General features: G+C 42.4%; 1 protein-coding gene across 1 annotated transcript; it reads left to right on the top strand.

The window, feature by feature from the left end:
- Positions 1-21,400, top strand: LOC124244131 (retinitis pigmentosa 9 protein). The gene is made up of 6 exons (XM_046670503.1): positions 1-304; positions 12,592-12,622; positions 13,720-13,849; positions 18,172-18,263; positions 20,027-20,088; positions 20,774-21,400. Exons 1-6 carry the CDS (start codon positions 153-155, stop codon positions 20,970-20,972), a joined length of 666 nt encoding a protein of 221 aa, XP_046526459.1. The 5' UTR covers positions 1-152; the 3' UTR covers positions 20,973-21,400.
- The last annotated feature ends 3,657 nt before the right edge of the window (positions 21,401-25,057 follow it).

Here is a 25,057-nt window from a genome sequence, read left to right as displayed (position 1 = left end):
GGGCAGCCTCGGCGGGGACACCGGGCCCTTCCCCGGCGGGAGGCGGGCGGCGGCAGGAGGGGGCGCTGCGGAGCCGGACGGGCGCGGCGCGGAGGAAGTGCCGTCTTCGCCGCCGCCGCCGCGCTGCGGGGCGGCCTCCGGCGCGGGCCACGATGTCGTCCCGGTCGGGGCGCGACGACGCGGGGGCCGGGGGCGCGCGGCGGCCGCGGGAGCCGCCCGAGCAGGAGCTGCAGCGGCGCCGGGAGCAGAAGCGGCGGCGGCACGACGCGCAGCAGCTGCAGCAGCTCAAGCACCTGGAGTCCTTGTGAGTCCCCGCCGCCCCGCCTTCTGCGCGGAGGGGCCCGTGGGCGCGGCACGCGGGGTCCCCGGGGTCCGCAAGGGCCAGGTGGCCAGCCGCCCGAACGTCGGAGATGGCGTGCCCGGTGCCGGCCACTGGCCCTCGGCGCGGAGGGCAGGTCTGTCCGGCGCCCCGGGCGGCGTCGCCGGGAGGAGCTGAGGCCCCGCCCCGAGGCCCGTCCGGGCGCGCGGGGCTGTCCCGGTGCCGGAAGCGCCGCGCTGGAGGGTCGTCCCTCGCCCGCTGGGCCGGGGTGCCTTGCGCGCTGCGGGGCGCTCCGTCAGGACTGGGGACCGAGTACAGGAGCGCTGCTCCCTGTCCTTATCGGTTTCTCAATTCAAAGGGCCACCTATGAACTGCGTAAAATCCCCATTCTTTTCATCTTCTGCTGTTAAGGGAAGAGAAAACCCAGTCCTGTAAGGTTCGTGTGGTGAGAGAGAGAAGAATGAACAATGGGGTGAGGGCTCGTCCCTAAATATTGGAAAGGTGGCTGCCAGGTAAAAGAGAGTGGAGTGCTGAGGATTTTTACCAGGATTAAGGGTGGAAGCTACAAAGAGGCCAATTCTAGCTCAACAGAAGAATTAGGACCAGTCATATATATGTTACTTTTATTTTTATTTTTTTGCTGGGGAAGAGTCTCCCTGAGCTAACATCTGCTGCTAGTCTTCCCCCTTTTTTTTCTCCCTAAAGCCCCAGTACATAGTTGTATATCCTAGTTGTAAGTCCTTCTAGTTCTATGTGAGCTGCTCCCACTGCATGGCTACTGACAGATGAGTGGTGTGGTTCTGCTTCTGGGTAACTGAAACAGGCCATTAGAGCTGCGAGGGCCAAACCTTAACTTCTAGACCATCAGGGCTGGCTCCAGAATCATATATTCTTGCTTGTCAGCATGGCCTGACATAGGAGGCACTGTGCGCCCTCCCCCGTCCCCCCCCCCCCCCAGCAGAGGGTTCAAGGAGAGGCGGGACAACCAGTAGGAGAAGGGTAGGTTGTGAAGATTAAACATCAGGCAGAAGGTTGGAGTAATGACCTTTCAGGTCTCTTCCAAGATTCTGTGATTCTATAAGTAGTTGTAGAAGTCAAATTTTTCTGTGTTATTTTCTGAGTTAGTGGGTAAATAACTCATTTCTGTTTCAGGCACATCTCATTACCTATGCTAAGACGATCATGTAAAGAAAGGTCCTCAAAGGGTTGCAATCCTACATAAGTAACCTTCTGGGAGCTTTGACACAAAATGCATGCCTTTTTTGGAGCCGGCCTGCTCTTTTCCCGGTGGCCCTTGAACTGAATTTCCTCAGGAGGGCAGTGGTTGCAGGATACAGGCTCTGCACTGCTGCCTCCGCGGTCCTGGCCGCTTCAGCACACTCTGTGGTGCTCAGTCTTCTGTGAAGGCAGATGTTCAAAAATCTTTCCCTAGGATAAGCTCAGGCAGGGCTCAGCCCAGCCCAGGTCTCAGTATCTTTAACTGTAGGATGCCGGACAGTTGTTCATACATTTATTTTGTAGCTCACAGAGCACTCACAGAGAGATTATAACCTCCTTTTGCAGATGAGGAAATGCAGGCTCAGCACTTAACTAACCTGATCAAGGACACATCCGTCTGTAAACTGAAGAGGAGCCCAGATGTCTGATTCCCAGACCAGTGAGATTTTTCAGCTTCAGAGATTTAAAATTTTTCTGGGCTCTTGACATACTACTTTGGCTAGTTCAGAGGTTTGTTTGCTTTTAAATCAAAATTTATGTTTCCACAGTAATACTTTAATATAGTTTAAACATTAAATAGTACTATCCAACTAATTTCAAAAAAATGGTGGTTCGCATCCCTACTCTTCAGTGACCCCCCCCCCCCCTCCTTGCACCCCCGCCTCCAACTAAGGCTTCAGTGAGGAAACTTTTACTTTTTTCTTCTAGTATTTAACTACTTTTTTTCTTTTCTTTTTTTTTTTTTTTGGTGACGAGGTCCCTGAGCTAACCTCTGTGCCAATCTTCCTCCATTTTGTATGTGGGACACCACCACAGCATGGCTTGATGAGCAATGTATAGGTCCGCGCCCAGGATCCAAACCTGCAAACCCCAGGCCACCAAAGCAGAGTGCATGCACTTAACCACTAGGCCACTGGGCCAGCCCCTACTTATTTCTAAGTTATATGTTTATACTGCTTTTTTTGATTGAACAATAGACATTACCTATTAACCTCATATCATAGAAGACAGGAGTTTAGTTCTCTTTCCTTACCCTTCTTGTCTCCATCCTTCCAATATAGCTCCAGTATAATTTTTTTAATCAATAGTTCATATTAACATTATTATAACTATGCAGTATTATTCACTTTTGAGCCAAATGGTGTTCTATGATTTCTTTTACTTTCTAGTACAACGCTTGTTTTTCAAGTAGTTAATGAGAGCCTCAGTTTTTTTCATTTGCTTAATTTCCTAGTACCTGCTGCTAATTTTATTCCAAAGGTTCTGAAAGATGAGAGTACTTTTTCCACATGTGCCTACATATCAGATAATCTATCAGTTCATTTTTTTAACCTAGAATCTTCCTTCTGTTCTCCTCCAGTACACTGTGGATACTTTCTAGACCTGGTATATAACAATCATCCTGGGACTTCCTTCACCACTCTCCTGTTTTGGATCTCATTCCTGGATCCTGTGTCTTCCTCTTTCTGTCTTTACCTCATTTTGCTGATTCGCAGTATGTAACTTCCTATAAAATAGTGTATTGGGGGTAAATTTGTTGAGTACTTACATATCTGAAAATGTTTTTATTCTGCCCTTAAACATGATAGGTAGTTTGGCTAGGTGTGGAAATCTAGGTTAGAAATTATTTTCATTCAGTTTCAAAGGTGGTGTGCCACCATTTTCTAGCTCGCAGTATTGCTGAGAAATCCGATGCCACTCGGATTCACTTTTTTTTATGTTACTTATTTTGCCTCATCCCACTTGTGGAAGCTAAAAGAATTCTTTTTTTTTTTTAGGAAGATTAACCCTGAGCTAACATCTGCTGCCAATCCTCCTCTTTTTGCTGAGGAAGACTGGCCCTGAGCTAACATCCCTGCCCATCTTCCTCTACTTTATATGTGGGACACCTACCACAGTGTGGCTTGCCAAGCAGTGCCATGTCTGCACCTAGGATCCAAACCAGCGAACCCTGGGCCACTGAAACGGAACATGCACACTTAACTGCTACGCCACCGGACTGGCCCCTAAAAGAATTCTTTATCCCTGGTATTTTACAGTTTCATGATAATGTGAACTTTTCCTCCCTGGCTTTTAAAAATTTTTTATTTTCTTGACACTTTATGGGTATTTTAATATTCATACATGATTTCTTAATTTTCTTCCCTCCATTTTGTTTTTTTCTTTCTTTTCGACTTCTGTTGATCCTCTATCTTTTCTTTCCTTTTTTCTATCTTTTTGTCTTTTCATTTCTACTTTCTATAACATTTATCTTCCAGTCCTTCCACCATTGCACTTTTTTAAAATTTCAGTTATCATATTTTTTACTTTTAGGAGCTTTTTCTTGTCCTGAGAATTCTTTTTTTCATAGCATTGTGTTGTGAAGGGGGCTGATGAGAGAGAAAGAAAGAGAGAATGCAGAGGTGCTGGTTTGTTGACTGTTAAGTCTGTTGACTATAAGTTTCACTGTAGGCATATCAGGCTACCATCTGCCCTTTTCATGGGGAGGCTCCCACAGATCAGAAGGTGGAGTTCTTTTCTGGGGGCTGTTCAGCTTGTCCAAAGAAGAACCTTCCATTCTCAGGCCTGGGTGCCAGTGTTCTGGATTGGGATGAAGAGGGAGGGGGCTTTGGTCCAGAGTTCAGGCTGAGACTTAACTGTTTTCAGCCAGTGCTCACCCTCATCCCTGTCCTGAGCCGTGCTTATATTCCCATGCATCTGGAGCCTTTCCAGTTAAGTTTCACAGGGGATTAAACCTGCCTTCTCTTTGAAGGGTAAGGGCGGACAGAGTCTCCTGGCTATGGAGATGGAGAATATTGGTGGTTTTAACCACTCAGTGTTCATACTCCCAACCCCTAGCTTCTAAAGGTTGTAGCTTTCTCCACCTAAAGAAGTCAGTTACTTTGTTCCACTTTCCGTTGTCTTCCTAGCCTTGTCTTGAAATTGTTCTCTGCTAGTATCTCTTCTTAGAATTTCTTTGTGGCTTCTTACCTTTTTGATTCCTTTATGGTCATTTTAAGAGAGTTTGGGAAAGGAAGGCAGATAAGTAAGTTGGTCAGCCAGCCACATTAGATGGGAAGCCCTGTAGTGGTTTTTTACAAGTTGAATTCAAATCTTTTTACCTGGTAGAATGCCCTCTTGAGGTCCCCTCATACTCCTCTGGTCATTTTCTTACACTTGACCTTAACTTTTCTTGCTCTTTGACCATATCTGCGAGGCCCATGAAGGCATCTGAGTCTCCCACTCATGTTCTCCCACTCCAATCCATGTTCCAGCTCTATCATTCAAGTGCCCCTGGGCTGCCAGGCATACAGAATGGACATTCTGTGTCTATGTGGCAGTTTTGTCTCTGCCTTCCAGCCCCAGAGGAGCCGGCTGCAGGAACAATTGTGTGGAATAGAGTATGCTTACATGAAGGACCTTTCTAAAAGACATCCCAGCCCAGTGCTCAAAACCACAAAGAGTAATTAGAAATATTTGGCAAAATAAAGATTTCTTCCCCCGTACCCACTTGGGAAGATGTTTTTCCTCTCTTATCTCAATTTAGTCTTCATACTCTCAGAGCAACTTATTACAATCTGAATGATAGAATAGCAAGGCTTCACAGATGGTACAAAATAATGGGCCTCCATCAACTTTTGTTTTTTAATTCTAAGGATTAACTACAAAGATGATGCACACTTCTCATCTGTCTCAGTGCAGAAGCCAACTACACAATAAACACATTCCCATTTCTAAATCTGTTATTTTTTTAATAGTTAAATATTACTTTAATCTTTGAGACATCTCTTTTTTAACGTGCTACATAAATTAATGAATTGTTTAGCCCCAGGAAAAAATATCAATCATGTTCCTGTAAAGTTGTGGGAACAGTTGTAAAATGGACTTATTAGGGAAGGCCATTGCCAGTAATAACAGGTTTCAAAATGTGTAGTTCCATCACACTCCATCACACTTTTCCATCTAGGCGAAAACATTTACATATTTTTCAGAAATTTGGATCTTAGATTTTTCAGCCATATGTTATTTGTACAACTCTTATAGCAAAAAGAAAGTATTGTTGGATTACTGGATATTTACATAGACTTTCTACCACCTCCCTTCCAAATTCCCTTAAGTTCCAATACATAGGGCATAGCATTAATGTTTCTAATGAATGGCTACTGATGGACTGTGTCACCTTCCCAACTTAAGCAAATTTCCATTATTCTTGCTCAGAGAGGCCTAAGCCTATGACATGCCACATCTTTCCACCGGAAAATATTTAAAGTATTTGCTTTGGAAATACCATACCTAAAAAGCTACTTCTGTTTATACCCAGTTGTTTACTATGTAATTTTAAGGGAGTAAATCCTCCTCTGTCCCTTTAGAAAAACTCAGGATAGGTGATGGTGAGGATGAGAGTGGGGAGAAGCCTCCATCACAATCCTCATTTGGAAGGGTCCAGAGACGAACCCAAAGGGAAGTTTTTCTTGCTCTAGCGACTCATGGCATTTCTCATCCACCATCTGCTGTAAAGGAAAAAACACTCCTGTTTTCCTTCTTTGCACTCAAACTACGCTCACAGCACTACTCTGTACTCCAGCTGTGTGGGGGTTTTCCAACACCACCAAGCAATTCTCCTATTCTCAGAGGACACAGAGTAGAAGTCTTATGAATTTCACTTAATTTTGACACTGTCTGCCTGGAGATAGCGTCAGAACCCACAGGTTGAAGGCTCAGTCCCACAAGACTGCCCTCCACGCACACACAATTTAGTTGTCAATCACAAGTCCAGGTTGTTACCTGTGTTTCTGACCCATGGGCTATAAATTGGAGGTTCCCACGACCTCCTCCTCCAGTTTGGTTAATTTGCTAGAGCAGCTCATGGAACACAGGAAAACATTTCACTTACTAGATTACTAGTTTATTGTAAAAGGATATAACTCAGGAACAGCCAGATGGAAGAGATGCATAGGGTAAGGTACGTGGAAGGGTGTGGAGCTTCCACGCCTACTCCAGGTATGCCACACCTGCACCTGTTCACCACCCCTGAAGCTCTCTGAACCCTGTCCTTTTGGGTTTTTATAGAGGCTTCACTACATAGGCACAATTGATGAATCATTGGCCATTGGTGATGAATTCAACCTCCCTGGAGGTGAGACTGAAAGTTCCCAACCCTCTAACCACATGGTAGATTGCCTTGGCAACCAGCCCCCATCCTTGGCTTTCCAAAGTCACCTTATTAACATAAACTTACTTTGGCTGAAAGGGACTTGTTATAAATAACAAAAGAAACTCTTTTCACCTTTATAGCTCTGGAGCTATTTCAGGAACTGGGAACAAAACTAAATATTATAACAAAAGATGTCTCTAGCTCTTTTGTAGGAAATTCTAAGGTTTTGAAGAGCTGTGTCCCAGGAACAGTGGATGAAGACCAAACATATCTTATTATAAATAATAATATCACATCCACCAAAGTTGTTTTCTTTCACATCTTTGAGAGGAGCAGGAGGAAAAGCATTTCACTTTTCCCTTATTCAGTTTTCCCTAACCCCTGCACCCACAATATCTACTGTGTTCTAAAGGGTCTTTAAAGTTAGTGCATAAGAAGAGAGTCAGGATGAAGAAAACATTAAATCATTAAGTTTAATAGAATACTACTGTATAGTATTATATTGTACTCTGCAGCCATTCTGAAGTATTAAAATGAGTACTTCCCTGGAGGTGTACAGGGTTAAGGCACAGATCCGACCTAAAAGTGTTTATGGATTATTCCTTGTGGAAGAGGTGCAGATCCCTCTAAGAGTTTGAGAGATGCTCTTTGAGTGCACAGACAATGCGGCCTCAGAATTTCCTCCCTGTCCCTCAGCCTTTCTCAAATACAGACTTGTGTTCTCAGCCTTCTGGGTCTCTCTTGGTTCAGTCCCTAGCCAGAAATAAGGAAGGCCTACCAGTCTGTGGTGCTTGGGTGCAGCTGAGCACAGGCAGGGGAAGCCTTCTGCTGTGACAAGGTGATAAACCAGATGATGAAAACTTATCCTTGCTAAAATCCCTGATTAAAAACCCTACAGCTCTGGTTCCCATTAACTTGGTGAACCTCAGGGCATAGCTCAAATATTGACTCCTAACTTGACGTTTCCCCTCACATACTCCTTAAATTAATTATCTGCCTCCACATGGCTGTTCCCAGCATCAGCAAGCAAACATGCGTGTATGCGTTTAATATCTGCACACATTCAACGCATCCCCCGCCTCAGAGAGGGCAGGAGGTCATTATCCTTGTTACTACCTCCCCCCAACTTCAGGGTGTTTTGCTTAACGGGGGAGTGTTGGAAAACATAGGGAAATATGGTTTGGGAATTATATCACAATAAATAAAAAGTGAATAAATGAGCAATGTTTGGGGGGAAAAAATTTAGGGAAAACTGGAATCAGAATGATACCTATGCCCAAATCAAACAGTACTCAAGCTCTGGATTTAAAGTGTTCCTGGAGTCTTTCGTTTTCCAGTGGCAAACATGATGCTAGAATAATTATTAGATTTAGCTAAATGTTTACTGACAATCCTGTACAGGTGAGGTGTAGGGGAGCAAAATTTGCCACCCCAAAATGTGTCTCTTTGACATGAGGATTACTTGAGGCTGATTATTTTAAGAAACAAAAGACCCAGGAAGAGCTTTTACCTCCCTCTAAATGCCTGAAAGAATTTGGATAGAGGGCCTGTTCCAGGAAAGAACCATCAGCGTGGATAACTACAGTATAATATGAGCTAGCTGTGATAGACAGGTAGGAACCTAGCAAAGTCTGTTTGAGCAAAGTTCTCTCTGTGTCCCATTGTTGCTGTATGGTCCAACAAACGTTTGTTTACCAAACATTTGCTCTTTTCATCTTCCCATTAATTGTCTTTCTTCCAGTTGAAGTCCCAGACCCCTTCTCCCTAGCTCTGGGAGGCAATATAAGCCTCACCTGCCTAACTGCCTACGGACCTCATGTTCTTATGGAGCCCCTGTACATATGAAATTAAATTTGCTTTTTCTCCTGTTAATCTGTTTCACGTCAATTTAATTCTTAAACTAGCCAGAATTTAAAAGGGTAGAGGAGAAATTTTTCCTCCCCAACAGAGGCATGGCATGGAGGCCAGCACACGGGCACTGGGCTGTGTGCCCTTGCACAACTTATTTAGCTCATCACAGTTATTGCAGGAAATGCACTGCTGGCCTAGAATGGGGATTACAACTCAATGAAAGAACTCCTGATGTCATGAGTTCTGGGTGATTGTCCTGATTCAACCTCTTACTGGTGTAGCCTCTGATTGACCAACAGTAAAATGAAGGTCAGGGTCCCTGGCCTGCCCTCCTCTTATTCTGAAATTTTAACAAGATAATTTAATAACTATAATAAGGCATATTTTTTGGGCCTGAGAGGAGATGGGGAGAGACTTGGCTGAAAGCTCATGTACCACCTGCATGGGGAAAAGGCAATGATCCCTGGTGACAGATGCAGAAGAGAGTTCTCAGAGTCTCATGGCCTAGAAAGGCAGTAAGCCCCGCTGGGGATGATGTCTGTGGCAAGTCCACTGCCAGGTCTGTGCCCACCTCTGCTTAGGAGCAGCTGTGGATCCCCATAAAGCTGCAGATCTGTAAAAAGATGTAAAGGCTGGATTGGTTTGGTGAGGCCTCTCTGTTGGGTCCTGATCTTGGCCTTTCTGATGCTAGTGTGCCAGTCTTGAGCTGCCTCATTAGGCTGCTGAGAGCATCAACTTGTTTTCCACAAAAGGGGCAGAAGCCAATATTGTGGAGTGCCTTTCATATGTGTGCTGTGAAATACTTACCCAAGAGGAAATTGAGACTCAGAGGGGTTAAGTAACTTGCCCAAAGTACACAGCAGTGAGAATAATCAGAATTTAAACCAAAAAAATTTTTTTGACCTCCAAAGCCCATTCACACTGATTTAGAACTGTAAAATGTTCCAGTTGGAATGTGGGGTCCTCTATTCCAAACAACCAAAACATGTTTTTTATCAGGTCACTTATACAATTATAAAGAGTGTCAAATGACAAAAATAATACGATTCAGTCACACGTTTGCCCTTTATTCAAGGGAAAACAATCCATGGATGGGTGAGTACAGTGCCTCAGAAGCAGTGGCACACTCTTCCCAGGGATTTGGGGCAAGAGCACGTTTTATAGGGCCTTAGAAGAGGCAACACAGAACCCTGGCATGATTGGGTAGGAGGTCGGGGATTTCCTGATAAGGCTAGCACGTTCAATTTCAAAGGTAAAGGCAGCTAGCTAAAGCTGAGTTGGAGGATTGTGATTGGTGTATGTTAGCTTTCCTTGACAGTGAGGCCTTTCACCTTAATGCAGGCTGATTTAGGTTTAGATTCGTGACATGAGCCAGGCCACTGGGGCAGCCTCTACTTTGTGGGTCCCAATATATGAATTACCTTTGCAAAGAGGTAACATGGGGATTTCTGAGAGCAGTTTTAATTTTATGCTTTTCTTTAGTTTTTAATTTTCTGTAACTTTTAATTAGGAGTATCTTTATGCCCTTAGTTCTCCCTTCTGGTGCTTAGCACTGTGCCTGGATTGATAATTGTTGACTGGTCACTTCTGCAAGGAGTAAGTTTTTAAGGTGAACCTTCAGTATCACCTGAGAATTAAATTTAGTTTCTCCTTTTTTGGTAGGAGGAAAATATCAAGATAATTAGAGCTAGTGTGGAGATTTAATTCCTGAGACAATTACAGAAATAACATTGACATTTTAAAACAAAAATGCAGCCTATATAACTCCATAGCAGAAATGAGCTACTAATAGCATATTTTTGGCCCTTTTTTCTTTCTTAGTTCCGGGTTACCTTTGGTTTTTCTTTGAGAGATGTATTAGCCGGGCTTATACTAACATAGGTATAAGGAAGATGCTATTAATTTCAGCTTTCTTTTGTGATTAAAAAACATTATTTGAGACAATATATTTGCATGTAATCAATGTAAGTGAAAAATGAAGCTGCCTCCCTCAGGAATCCTTCCAGAGGTATTCTGTTCATGTAAAGTCCTGTCTGTGTGTACGTAGAGGGTATATATCATCTTTTTCCCATACACACAAATAGAAGCATAACAAATTGACTGTTCCGTACCCTACTGCTTTTTTTTTTTTTTACCTTAAACTATTTTGGAGACTGTCCTATACAGGCATACCTCATTTTATTGTGCTTCATTTTACTGCACTTTGCAGATATTGCGTTTTTTATAAGACCCTGCAACAGCAAAAAGATTACAACTCACTGAAGGCTCAGAGGATGGTTACCAGTTTTTAGCAATAAACTATTTTTTAATTAGGTAAAGACATTGTTTTTTTAGACATAATGCTATTGCACACTTAAAAGACTACAGTGTAGTGTAAACATAAAGAAATTTGTGTGACCACTTTCTTGCCACATTTGTTTTATTGCAGTGGTCTGTAAATGAATCTGCAGTATCTCCAAGGTACACTTGTATTAGTTTGGGGATAATCAATATTTATTTGACTATTAGATAAATGATTTATCAATGTTTTTCTGATGCTAAAAGTACAATATTTTCAGGGCCAGCCCAGTGGCTTAGTGGTTGAGTTTGCTCACTCCGCTTCAGCAGCCCAGGGTTCGCCAATTTGGATCCTGGCCACAGACCTATGCACCACTCATCGATCCACGCTGTGGGAGCATCCCACATAGACGAACTAGAGGGACCTACAACTAGGATATACAACTGTGTACTGGGGCTTTGCGGAGGGAGAAAAGAAAAAGAGGAAGATTGGCAACAGATGTTAGCTCAGGGCCAATCTTCTTCACAAAAAAACAAACAAAAAGTAAGACATTTTCACTACGAAATTCAGAAAATTAATCATCTCTGAATTTACCATCTGTGTGCAGCAATTTGGGGACTCAGACATTTCCAAGTTTTTGGAGTCAAGACAATTTTAAACCCACCACAGGGCCCAGATGTCCTCTTTCAGTTACATGTTCCTTTTAGAGACATGGAAAAGCCCTGAAATGTTCAGTTATCCTGCTTCTTTTTTCTCTGTTTTTTGGGGAGGAGTGTCCATTAGGAATTCACATTAAAAGTCAGACACTCATGTGTGTTTGATAGCCAGTAGTGAGTCAGTAACTTAAAATGAACATGATTATACCTAAAATACAATGTTACATGTCAATTAAATCTCAATTGAAAAATAACTTAAAAAATGAACGTGAGCATTTGGCGCTGGTTTTCCAGATTTGGAATCCAGAAGCCTCTTCGGCAGCTCCGGCAGAGTGAAGGAAAGTGGAAATGAATTGGGCGCACAGGCAGGATTTGTAGCCTCAGGACCCTGGGGGTCGGAGAGCTCTGTGGTGAAAGGGAAAGTAGTTCCCACGCAGTCGTTCCTGTGCTTCGTCTAGCGGCATCGTTATGTCATTCAGGCACCGTGAGGAGTGCTGCCCCCCGAGTCCAGGATGTCGGGACAGGCACAGACGGCAGGCAGGGAGCCCAGGGGCAGGGAGGACCCTGAACTGGGAGGACAGGGAAATGGGAGAGGGAGCCTCCGGGACAGATCACCCTCACCTCCTTCCCCCACAGCAGGCCCCTCCCTCCAGCTTTGCTCCCCACCCCGCGCCGCCCCAGCCACGTGAGCACAGTCACTCAACTCTCCCCACCGGGAGCCCCTTCAGTGCTGGGTAAGCGGGAGTCGTGCTGGCTCAATGACCTGACAACTGTAGTAACAGTTTGGAGCCACAGTTAATTCACGGGTCTACCCTCACATTTACCTCACGTTTTCCCTGCAACCTCTTGCTTTCCCTTCTTCCAAAAGTAAAATCGTTGTGCTAAGACACCAAGTTAGTTGTTATTTCAATGAATTTCAGTTCTACATCCCAGCAGGATGTGGTATAGCATCTGTTTACTTGTATGTGATCTCCTGAGTGCCGGGCATATTTCACTAACTGTTTCAGATATAATGTCGTTTTAAGTTCTTACGAAAAACATGCTTTTTATTTTGGCCTGTGCTTGCTTTTTGCTCATTAAAATGTGTTATGTTCCTGTTGACATGGTTGATGACAGATTTTTTTTTTCTTTCTAGTTATGAAAAACCTCCTCCTGGGCTTATCAAGGTCAGTGTGAAGTTTATACTTTTGCTTACTCTCTTAGACAGTTGACTCAGTGCTCAAACTCAGTAACTTGTTATGAAAACAGCTGCGTCAGGTTTTAAACCTCCTTTTATAACCCTGTTCCTCCCTGCAGATGCCAGTCGGTTCATACGCCCTGGGCTTTGTCACAAGCCTGTGCCTGCGTAGAAAGTTAGTCAGCTGTGTGTGTGTCCCTGAGAAGCCGTGGCAGGCGCCGTGTGCTCCTCAGCCATCACTCCCTTCTCTCTGCCTGGTGACTCCATCTTCTCAAAGCTTTCCTGCCCGTGTGCCTCCCCTCACTGGCCTGCTGCTGTTTCTTGAGTGTCTGCAGCTCAGAGAGCAGCGGGCTCTGAGGAGACTTGAAGCTCATCGGGTCCAGCCTCCCTGGTGCAGGAGTCCCTCCTCCAGCACCCTGGCCACAGGGTCAGTGTCTTTCTGTGGGACTGAGACCTAGAGGAGGAGTTAAAGGACAAAGCAACCTTTTTTGTTTGGTAACTTTCCATTAAAAAAAAAGATGAAAAAAAAACATTTTTCCATTATCAATTTAATATTCATTGGAAATTGAAAAAAAATCAGAATGTAAGAAAACCAGCAGCTTAATTGTATAATGCAGTTATTTGGTAGTGAAGGTACATTTCATAAATACAGCATGTGTGAGATTATCAAACATGACAGTGGCCTTCAAGCTATAATAAGCTATTTGTATTTAACATTTTTATTATTCCATACTTTGCCTCATTCCACAAAGCTTTTAAGTTAACAGAAAACTTTTTGTGATCTTAGAATCTAATTTTTGTGATCTAGAATCAGAATTTGGAGCTCACAGATCATTCCTGTGTGCACAAAACTAGTAACGTTTCTCTAAGAACAGCTACATCATTTTTGTGTAATAGTTCTCTGCTACATTTATTTCTGTTTTTTCTGTCTGGTCTAATTCGTCTTTCTTTCCAGATCTTGAGAGGGTTATCACTGACACTGGGATCTCCAGCCCATGAGAAAGCCAGGCACTGCTGTGTTGTGAGGCAGGTGGGGAGAATTCCAGTGCTTTCGCCATAGTGTTTACAGGTCGCTTCTTTCTTTAGGAAGATGAGACTAAGCCAGAAGACTGTATACCAGACGTACCAGGCAATGAACACGCCAGGGAATTTCTGGCTCACGCCCCAACTAAAGGACTTTGGATGCCCCTGGGGAAAGAAGTCAAAGTCATGCAGTGTGAGTACACAAGAGCTTCACCAACACTCCTCAGTGCACGCAGATACATCCCACGACTGACAAAGCGTGTTTACTTCCTTTAATTAGTTGGTTCTCACCACAGCCCTGTTAAAGTCCTGGCATGGTCTCTCTTTAGAGATGAGGAGGCCGACTTGCATCTATTACTGAGTAGTCCAGGATAAGAGGTAGAGCAGTGCTTCACCTCCAGGGCTTCTGGCTCCAAGGGCAGTGGTCTTTCCTCAGGGCCGTAGCTGCCTGTGGAGGATGCTCTCCAGTGATATCCTGTAACAGAACAGTACTCCACGGTAGAGATGCCGTGGGGGATAGAGATGCAGTGGAGGCCAGGTCCCTTTGGGTCCTGCCTCAGTCAGTCATCCTCCATCAGTGGCATTAAGGTTTTATCCATGTAACCTGAGAGGAGCTTGGAGCACAGAGGGCGGGTCTGGAACAGGTAGAGCTGTGCGTGCACACCCCCCACCCCACCAGAGCAGCAGCACTTTCATGCAGCACAGATGGCATTTGAAGAAAGGGTACTGCTGCCTTTTAGGACATTTGTCTGTACAAAGATTATTCGTGCACATAAGTAAAACAGCAGCTCCTAGCCCCTTCCCCCCATTCACCTCACCCCAAAGGTAACCACCTGAACCTCTTTTAAGAAAGTTATTTTGAAGTTTATCTCCATGCACCTAAATAAGATGACTGTATTCCTGCCCCTTGATATTTCCGGTCTCTTCATTACCTGTGGACTTCTTTCTGTAGAAAACAAGAATTCAGCTCTTTCCTTCTGCCTCCACCCCACCTCATACACATACCCTCCTGTCTTCTATTTTCCTAATAATAGTTGTATCATAATTTAGTTAAATAAATCTTTCATTATGACTATTTTCAGAGTTGAATCATATGCTAAACTGATTACATTTCCTTTCATGCATCCTGCATGTTTTGTTTTCTCTGCAATTAATAGTTGTCTTCTTGTGGTGGTTGTTTTTCTTTTCTCTGTACTGATCACTAATTGAAGATCTTCAGATGCTTGAAGTATTCTGTCAGTTTGATCTTTCAAAGATAGTTGCTCGCGATGCTATCACCCAGAGATCCGCCTCCACCATCATTCTGTGGTCTTCCCTGACCTGTCTCCTATGTTGGATCTCCTATTGCCTGTATCTTGGGTCTTCTTTTTCGTTATATTCTCTTGCTATGGTAGAGCACATTCTCTGGTAGCTGAGAAATGGGTGTATGGGAGAATAAAATTTTTAAGACTTTATTTTTAGTTTGCCAGGGTATAGAATTCTAAGTTAAAAACCAGCTTTCTTCACAATTTTGAAGGCATTGCTCCACTGCCTTCTCATTTGTAGAATTGCTGTGGAGAAGTCCAAAACAATTAAATTCTGGATGCTTTTTTCTCTTGAGAATTCCTATTTTATATTTATTTACTTGTTTATTTATTGAGGAAGACTGGCCCTGAGCTAACATCCGTGCCCATCTTCCTGTACTTTATATGTGGGATGCCTGCCACGGCCTGGCTTGACAAGTGGTGTATAAGTCCGCACCCAGAATCCGATAGTGGCGAACCTTGGGCTGCTGAAGAGGAACATGCAAACTTAACTGCTGCACCACTGGGCCAGCCCCTGGATGCTTTGATGTTCCTGTTTTGTTGTTGTTACCTTTTTTATTTTTCTTTCCTGGAAGCTTGTAAGATCATCTTCTTGTCTCCAGAGTCTTGAAATTTCACAAATTGTTTCACTGATTATTTCCTCCCCTCTGTCTGCAATTCTGTTTTTGATAGTGGACTTCCTAGACTGATTTTGTAATTTCTGATCTTTTCTCTCCTATTTTTATCTTCTGCTTTCTAGAATATTTCATCAACACATCTTCCAGTCTTTCAATTGTTTATTTCTTCTATATTTCCATTTCACAAGCTCTTTTTGTTCTATGACTTTTTTAATTCTGTTCTTGTTCTCTTATTGCAATTTATTATCTAAGGATGTTAATTTCTTTTTTTTCTCCCTAATATTTTTTTTTTCTTCCAAGTTGGTGTTTTCTATTTGTTTTTTTGCCTTTGTCTCTCATTTATTAAGAGGCTGTTGGATGTCTGCTAATCTGCAGCTACCTACTGTATTACTGGAATCTCTGTGTAACAAATGACCCCAAAATGTAGTGGCTTAATACAACAATTAACATGTATTATCTCAGTTTCTGTGGGTCAGGAATTCATGAGCCACTTATCTGGGTGATTCTGGCTTTGAGTCTCTGATAAAGTTGCAGTCAAGATGTTGGCTGGGGCTACAATCACCTGAAGGCAAGAGTGGGACTGGAGGATCCGTTTCCAAGATGGCTCACTCATATAGCTAGCAAGTTGCTGCTGGCTCTTGACAGGAGCCCTCAATTTTTGCTACTTGTACCTCTTTGTAAGACTGTTTAAGTCTTAAGATATTATAGTGGGCATTCCCTAGAACCAGTGATCCAAGAGACAGCAAGGTGCAAACAACACTGTTTATGACCTAGCCTCAGAAATCATAAGCTGTCATTTCCATAATATGCTGTTGCTTCCACAGCTCAGGCCTGTTCACTGTGGAAGGGGACTACATGAGGGTGTGTATACTAGGAGGTAGGGGTCACTGGGGTCCTCTTGGAGCTTTTCGGGGTTCTACAAATGGAAATTGAGCTGGTTCTCAGTTCTCCCTACCACTGACTTAGAATTCAGTTTTCTGAGGTCTGTTATTCATTTAGCACACTCTATCTGTATTATAGCTTCCAATATATATATATTTTTTTTTTTTACTGCTGTCTCCTTTCCTATTTTCCCTGTCCTTGGGGTTTATGTCTTACTAAACATATTCTCTTTGTCATTTTTATGGGATGTCAGGAAGGAGATGAAAGTAAATGATTGTTTTTAGTCTGCCATCTTTACCCAGAAGTCTGTTTTTTGTTGTTGTTGTTAAGTTTAAAACCACTCCTCTGTTTGATGGGGTGGTTAGTTGTGCTGCACCTAACACTTTATACTTCTTTTCATTGACCTGCAAATTAAGAGTGTTTGGTTAAGACCAGAACCAGTTTTACCTTGAAGTTAATGAAGCTTCAGCTTTAGGGCCCCTCACTTGCACCTTCCAAAGGCCTGTGGAGTCCCAATAATGTGTTCATGCGGTCCTGTCTTTTTATAAAATTTGCCAGGGTGAGATTTTTTTCCCTAAAGAGCCCTCCCTCCCCTTCAGTAGTGTAAGCTTCAGGCTCCACAAACTTGGAGCCATCCCAGATGAGAAAAAACACACATAAGCACTATTCACACTTACATTGATCCTAGTGCTATCTAGAACAGAGCTTCTCAAAGGGCAGGGCTGATACTCTGTATTTCTAACAAGCTCCCAGGGGATGATGTCAATCTTGCTGGTCCATTGACCACAGTTTGAGTAACAAGGGTCACCTTTCCTTTAACAGAGAGTTTTGATCACAGATGGCGTGGATCCTTCTTGATACCCACACGTCAATCCATGGCATTTAACATCCTAGCATTTTTGTCAACAGACACCTGTCAGAAGGGGTCTGCATCTGCATTGGGTGCGTTCTTTCTTCCCCAGGTGGAGCTAACTCAAAATAGGAGGGAGATAGGGAGAGGGGCAGGTCAGTGGCAATCAACAGAGAATCCCTGAACTTCATTTTTTCCAATAAAAATATAAAGGGAAAAGCATTACTTCCCTGTCACAACGTATGTTCAGTATATGCTGGCATGGAGCAAAACTGGCTGATGTTTCCTGTAATTCCTCTTCCTGCTTCCTGATCTCCTTGGCTGGAATTGTTTAATGTTTGTATACAGTTTGCTAGGGCTGCTGTAACAAAGTACCACAAACTGGGTGACTTAAACAAAAGAAATTTATTGTCTCACAGTTCTGGAGGCTAAAAGCCCGAAATCCAGGTGTCAGCAGGGTGGGTTCCTTCTGAGGGCTATGAGGGAAGGAAGACCCTACCTCCCATAAGGTCGCATTCTGGGGTACTAGGGGTTAGGACATTCAATTCAACATAATGGGGGAGTCGGGGGGGATGACACAATTCAACCCATGACACACAGTTAAAAAAAAATCACACTACTTTTTGCATGGGATTGCTTAATAAGTACTTAGTTCCTTTCTAAAACTCCAAGATTAAAAGATCCTTGAGGAAGCAATTAGTTTCCTCTATTTTCTAGGATCTTACATGGTTCATCCACTGATTGCATTTGTTTTTAAAATTGGAATCTAATGAAGAATATCTCTAATATGATCTACTAATACTTTATTTTAAGTAAAAATGAATTATCTTACAGAAATATATCCCTTTTTCTTTGTTTTTAGGTTGGCGTTGTAAACGGTATGGTCACCGAACGGGCGACAAAGAATGCCCTTTCTTTATCAAAGGCAACCAAAAGTTAGAACAGTTCAGAGTAGTAAGTAAAACCCCAGAGCGTCAATTTACGTTTACCAGAAATGGTGAATGTCGGTGAATCAGGCAGTAATCAGTGAACTGAGGCTCACATCAAATACATTCCCAGAAGCCTTTTGGCCAGAGTACGTCTCTGTTAAATCGAATTTGTGTGAATAGATTAGTTCATTAACAGAAACACTAACTTCTTATTAAAGTGTTATTTGCTGATGCCTTGGGAACACTGATTCTTTTTCTGAAGCAGACATTGTTATCTATTTAGTCACTTTTTTTAACTTACTGTGTTAAAAAAAATCATGTTTCATAACTGAAATCAGAGTTCTAATTCCCCAGTCTTTGTCTATTAGATATCTATTATAAACTATGTGTGTACGTAAATGATATCTCCTCCTTAGATGACAGTAAAAGAGATCTAGCATTTCCTCACTTTTTTTTTAACAGTGTCACCTCCCAGAGGTGTTAATTCACCATTCAGTAACTGTTTCGGTCAACTTAACTATGCTGTTATCAGATATATTGGGATTACCAGCATATATCAAACGGGTCCACAAACATTCTCCAGGGACTTTAAGACATTTAAAATACTGTGCTTTCATTTTAATAATTTGAGGAAAATATTCTGGGTGAATCACTGCTGGCTGGAATGTCAATTTTTCCCGCTCCTATAACAGATAATTTGGTCATAAATCTCAAAAACTTAAACATATTCATACTTTTTAAATTTGGAAACCTAAATTCTAAGAATTGATTCTAAAGATATAACAACATCAATATAGACAAATTTTTAGGAATGTATAAGGATAACTGTCAGAATTACTTATATGGTTGATAAATAGAGACTAAAGGAAACAATATCAATGGCCAACATACCAACATAAATTACTGTAACAGAAATTATATAGCTTTTAAGAATCATGTTTTAGAAGAATATGTAATGTCACAGGAAGATGTTCATGAAAACAAGTGAAAAAGAGAATAGAATTGTGTATATAATATGATTATGATTTTTTGTAAATTGTGAACAGTGACTGGAAGAACCACACTTAAAATGTTAGCAGTGGATATCCCTGGGTAGTAAGGTGATAGATATTTTTAACTTTATTATTTTCTTTAATATGTAAAATTTTTACAATAAACATTTTTAAAGATAACTCACATACCATAAAATTCAGTCTATATGTATTCATATCTTTAAGTAATTTAAGTGATTTTAAATTATACAAATATTACAAGAATACATTTGTCTTAACAAAATGAAAATATTACAGTAAGGTTTTTCACAACTGACTTTTCAAGTCCAATCTTGCCTCTCTCCCCAGAGGAAATCTGCAGTAAGTAGCTTGATGAATACACTTCCAGACTTCTTTTTGGGCATATATATATGTTTTTGTGCACCTATAAATGAATCATTCTCACATATTCCAACTGATTTTGCTTAACAATATCTCTTGATCATGTCTACATAAAAAGAATTATGTCAATATTTCTAACCTTGAGCAGTATTTAATAATGATTTTGCCAAGGTTTATCTCCTTATAAAGACTATTTAAATTATATCCTATATTTGTATAATTGGAAAATCTTTTTTATAGCCTCCATGAGTTTGAAGTGATGGTGACACTTAGGAAGGATTAGAATATGTTGAATATAAAATTACACCAAACGGGGAAAATAAAACTGGTTTCAGTGAAAATAGGGATTCAATTTTAATTTAACTAACAGTCTCTGTGAAGCCTAACCAAACCTTTACTTTCTCTAACCCTCAAGGCACATGAAGATCCTATGTATGACATTATACGAGAGAATAAAAGACATGAAAAGGATATAAGGTGAGGTCATCCTGATGATAACAATACCCTCTTAAAGTCTGAAATTATAACAAGCTGGAAACAGCCATTTCAGTATTAGAAGAGTGGTTTAGTAAATATGGTACTTTGTGAAATATTTAGAAGGCAGGAGTAATCACTGAAAAGACCACTGTGTGCGGAACGAGCAGGCCAGCCTTGTTCTACTTGAGTTACCTTAAAGCAGTGGGCTTGGCCCAGCCCACAAACGCCACTGATGTTGAGTTGGCAACTATCGTTTAGTTTATCTTCTCCAATGTCTTAGACAGGGTTAAAGATACAGTGAAAAAACACAAGTGTTTGTTTTTCTCAGCTTGGTGGTAGGTACTGAGTTACAATTGTTGAGGAGGTAGATGACCTAGCATGAAGCTGAGCAGTGGGGGAATGATTTAGGCAAGGATGCATCTTTTAGAAATCATAATAGTAAGGACTATAGAAACATGCAGAATATTTAGGAAAAGGAAAGAATACAAAATGGCTTGTACACTGGTTACATTCATGTAAAATAGGCATGGATGTGGGCAAGAAGCAGGCAAAAATGAAAATATGTAGTGTCTTTAATGAGGTGATTATTTGTGACGCTTTTTTACCCTCCCCACTGCTGTTATATTTCTATCTTTAAAAAAAATTTTGTTTAAGTTAAATATGATTCTTTGACCAATCTGTTTAGGATACAGCAGTTAAAACAGTTACTGGAGGATTCCACTTCAGATGAAGATGAGAGCAGCTCCAGTTCCTCAGAAGGTAAAGAGAAAAACAAGAAAAAGAAGAAGAAAGAAAAGCATAAGAAAAAGAAGAAAGAAAAGAAAAGAAAGAAAAAACGAAAGCATAAGTCTTCCAAGTCAAATGAGAGTTCAGACTCGGACTAACAAGAACTTGACTTGTTCAACACTCTCTTCTCAAAGATCAGAGGAATGCGGAACGGGAGAGGAACGAGAGAGAGACAGCGAGAGACAGCGTGAGAGAAGGACGTTTCGTGTCACACGTGTGAATTCCCACCTACCTTCCAGTAAGGACGTGACCCACAGGAGAGGAGCTCTACCTTCCTGGGTGCCAGCTCTGGAACGCGGCTGATTCCAGGCAGGACAGCTTTTCTCAGTGTCCTCTCTGCAGATCACTGCAATTTGTGATTCCTCAGAAATGCCTGTGCTAGGGCAGCCAGACAAAGGGAATCTCTGAGGAAGCTCCCCAAGATGCTGCCGCAGCTTCCACCCTCCAGAGTGGGGCCACTTAATTCCCATTGACTTCAGCCTTGACTTTCTCTGTTGAGAACAATAAAAGCTGATTATTTTTAAAATGTATTTATTTTTTATTTCTGAGCAATACATGCATTTGCTCCAAATTTAAAAGGTACATGAAGTTTAATCGTAAAAACTCTTCTTTCTCCCTTTCTCTCCCAGCTATCCAGTTTCCTTCCCCAATGGCTACCAATTTACCAGTTTCTTTTCTTTTTTTTTTTGAGGAAGATTAGCCCTGAGCTAACATCTGCTGCCAATCCTCCTCTTTTTTGCTGAGGAAGACTGGCCCTGAGCTAACATCTATGCCCATCTTCCTCTACTTTATATGTGGGACGCCTACCACAGCATGGCTTGCCAAGCAGCACCATGTCTGCACCTGGGATCCAAACCAGCGAACCCCGGGCTGCCGAAGTGGAACATGTGCACTTAACTGCTGCACCACTGGGCCAGCCCCACTGGTTCCTTATGTAGTCTTCCAGAGTATTTTATGTATCAATCACAGACAAATGTAGGGCTTTCTACACAAATGCTGTACACATTCATCTGCACATTGTTTTATTAACAGTGTAAAACTGATTATTTTAATATCAAGTACATTTGCCACTGCTGCACTGAGAGGTGTGTGTTTATAACCACCTGAGATGATCTGTTGATTCAGGGGAAGGGTTCCTATAACAGCAATGAAAAATCTTGTGGGGTTACATTATATTCAACTTGTTTGAATCTTAGTGCCTGAGTCCCAAGATTTTCCCAGAGTGACTGACCCCAAAATTTCAAGAATATAAGGAATTACTATACTGAATCAACTACCCACATCCCAGAATACACCCCTCACTTCCTCTTCCTCTTGGTTAAGTACGGCCCACTTGTGCTCTTTTAGGTTTGACTGCGCCACAGCAGAAGCAGCTCAGCCCATCAGAGTGGTGCCTGCAGCTAAGGGAGAGTAAGTCTTGTTCTTTGCTCAGCCATAGTGGAGCTGGATCTTGCTCACAGTTAAATATCCCTCCCTATCCAGCAGAGTCTTTTGCAGTTTTCAGGATCCCAGGAACTCTCTACTCCCATTTCTGGCCTTTTTCCCTGGGGGTTGGATTCCCTCCTCTTTAAAGAACAGACAATCTGGGCCCAGAACGGACCCATCTCTGACTCTCACCAATAAATGCTCCTTCGGGCCAGCCAGGTGGCATAGTGGTTAAGTTCATGTACCACTTGGGCGGCCTGGGGTTTACCAGTTCGGATCCCGGGCACAGACTTACGCGCTGCTTATCAAGCCATGCTGTGGTGGCATCCCCCATAAAATAGAGGAAGATGGGCAAAGATGTTAGCTTAGGGCTAATCTTCCTCAAATAAATAATAAAAAGTAAATGCTCCTGGTCTTGAACTTGAAATAGTACCTCAGCAATACAATTAGTCCAGATTGGAATCACCAGAGCTTGTTCTGAATACCCTGGCCAGTTAATTCAGATATGCTTTATACTTATCCTTAGCATCCTAGCTCAGCAAACAGAACATGAGCCATTTGTCCTCTCCTGTATGTCTCAGTGTTTCCTACCCAGTCCCAGCCTCCTCTTCCAGGAATTTCTTACTGTCCCTCTGGAATCCCATTTGTGATGAAAGTATTCTTAACCAATATGAAAGAATCTGCATCAATGATTCTCAAACCTTTGGGGCATCAAAAACAGTGCTTGTTAAAAATAGATTCCTGTGCTCCCTGACTTCCAGTTTCCGATTCAGTAGGTCTAGACAGACCTGGGAATTTTCCTTTCTAACAAGTCCCCAAATGATGCTAATGCTGTTGGCCTGGGGACCACACTTGGAGAACCACTGCTCTATATCTTTAACCTCTAACTGGAGCATTCCTCCACTTCCTGTTTTAACTGGAATCTGGCCATCCCCTGCAGCTCTTGCAAGTTAACAACTGTTGCTACTCCCTCACTCTGGTTTTCTGTCTTATGTTTCTGGCCTAGATTCCAGAGCATGTCACTTAAGCCTGTCATCTCCCTTAACTTGGTCCTGCTGCCTAGCATTCTGAGAACCCCAAACCTCCTCTGCATCTATACCCAGCCTGCTAGAGAAAAATCACACAGCCATGCAGTTTGGTAGTCCCACAAATTCATCACCTCCAAACTCAGTTGAGCCCTTAAAGCCCATCACCTATTCAAACTCATCCTCAAACATCTCCCTTCAAGTTAGACATTTTCCACTCCTATCCAGGAGGGCATTACAAGCCCTCAGACCTCCCTTCACCAAGACATGCTACCAACCCATCATAGTTGTGGCAGGCAGAATTCTAAAACAGCCCCCAAGATTTCTCTCTCTAATCTCTAAGACTGTTAATTATGATGAATTTTACACTCATGATTAGGTTATTTTACAAGCAGAAGGAAAGGGAAATCATCAGTGTGTTCCTAACCAGATCATAAGAGCCCTTTAAAATTCCAGAGCTTTCTCTGGCTGGTAGCAATATAGGAACTCAGATTCCAAGCCTGTGAAAATTCCACATGCCAGGAGTCCACTGCTGACTTTAAACATAAAGATCAAGGGGCTACAAGGTAAGGAATGCAGTAGACTCTAATTACTAATTGCAGCAAACTCAGATTAGAGGCCCCTAACAGCCAGCAAGGAAATGGGGAACTCAATACTACAGCGGAAAGGAACTCAAATTTTGCCAACCCCAATGACTTTGGATGCAGAATCTTCACCAGAACCTCCAGATATGAGCCCAACCCTGCTGACATTCTTGCTTTTGGTCTCATGAGACACTAAGTAGAGAACCCAGTTGAGCCTGCCCAGACTTATGATCTAGGGAACTGTGAGATGATAAATGGTTGATGTTTTAAGCCATTACGTTTGTGTTAATTTGCTAAGCTGCAATAAAAAACTAATACAATGGTTTGATCAGGTTTCTTTCTTCCTGTCAGGCCAGTCCTCAACCTGTGCTCTGGACCCCAACTATCAGCCAGTAGTAGAGGGCAGTGATTAAGAGCACTGGCTCCGGATCCAGACTGCCTGGTTTTGAATTCCAGTTGCACTCTTCATGAGCTATCTGATTGGGCAAATTACTTGACCTCTCTGTGTCTCTATCTCCTTGACTAATACTATTTACCTCATAAAATCATTGAGAATTAAGTGACTTGATACTTGTAAAGCAACCATTTTGATTGAGAACACCATTGAGAACACCATTTGGCACATTTCAATTGCTAAATGAATGTTAGCTGCTCCTGCTACTACTTACGCTATCATCATTATCTATTCCTGCTTCTTCAGGCATCTTCCTCCTTGCATTACCCCGCCTTATTCCTGTCTTCAGACTCTTTCTTCCTTTCAACTGCTGTGTTGCTACTGAAACCAAGGGCCATCTTGCTTTAACTACACTCAGTTATCTGTTTGCAAAAGTAGTTAGATGATGAAGCCCACCCTATAGATAACATCTCTGAGGCTTGAGTCACCATGGTAACAGCTGCTTAAGTTCTTCAGGAACTGAGAGTTGACCCCTTGTCCAGTTCAGGCTAGTTAAGACCACTGACTCATCACCTGGGCCTGTGAGAATGCCCAATAGGTGACTCTTTGACGTCAGGGAGCCGAAAACTCCACTTCAGATCATGCTAATGCCACCATTTTGTGAACATGTGTCCATGAAGAGCTATGAGGCTCGACAACACCTGCCCAGATCATCTATGACCTCACTTATCCTTACCTCCAATCATCTATCCCCA

Source organism: Equus quagga, chromosome 8, assembly GCF_021613505.1.
Source record: "Equus quagga isolate Etosha38 chromosome 8, UCLA_HA_Equagga_1.0, whole genome shotgun sequence".
Taxonomy (NCBI): Eukaryota; Metazoa; Chordata; class Mammalia; order Perissodactyla; family Equidae; genus Equus; species Equus quagga.
This window is presented reverse-complemented; position numbering and strand designations above follow the sequence as displayed.

Excerpts from the sequence above, each read along its gene's own strand:
- LOC124244131 (XM_046670503.1), top strand. The coding sequence starts at position 153 with ATGTCGTCCCGGTCGGGGCGCGACGACGCGGGGGCCGGGGGCGCGCGG. Across the intron at positions 12,623-13,719 it reads CTCCTCCTGGGCTTATCAAG|GAAGATGAGACTAAGCCAGA; the intron begins GTCAGTGTGAAG and ends TTCTTTCTTTAG. Across the intron at positions 20,089-20,773 it reads AGACATGAAAAGGATATAAG|GATACAGCAGTTAAAACAGT; the intron begins GTGAGGTCATCC and ends CAATCTGTTTAG.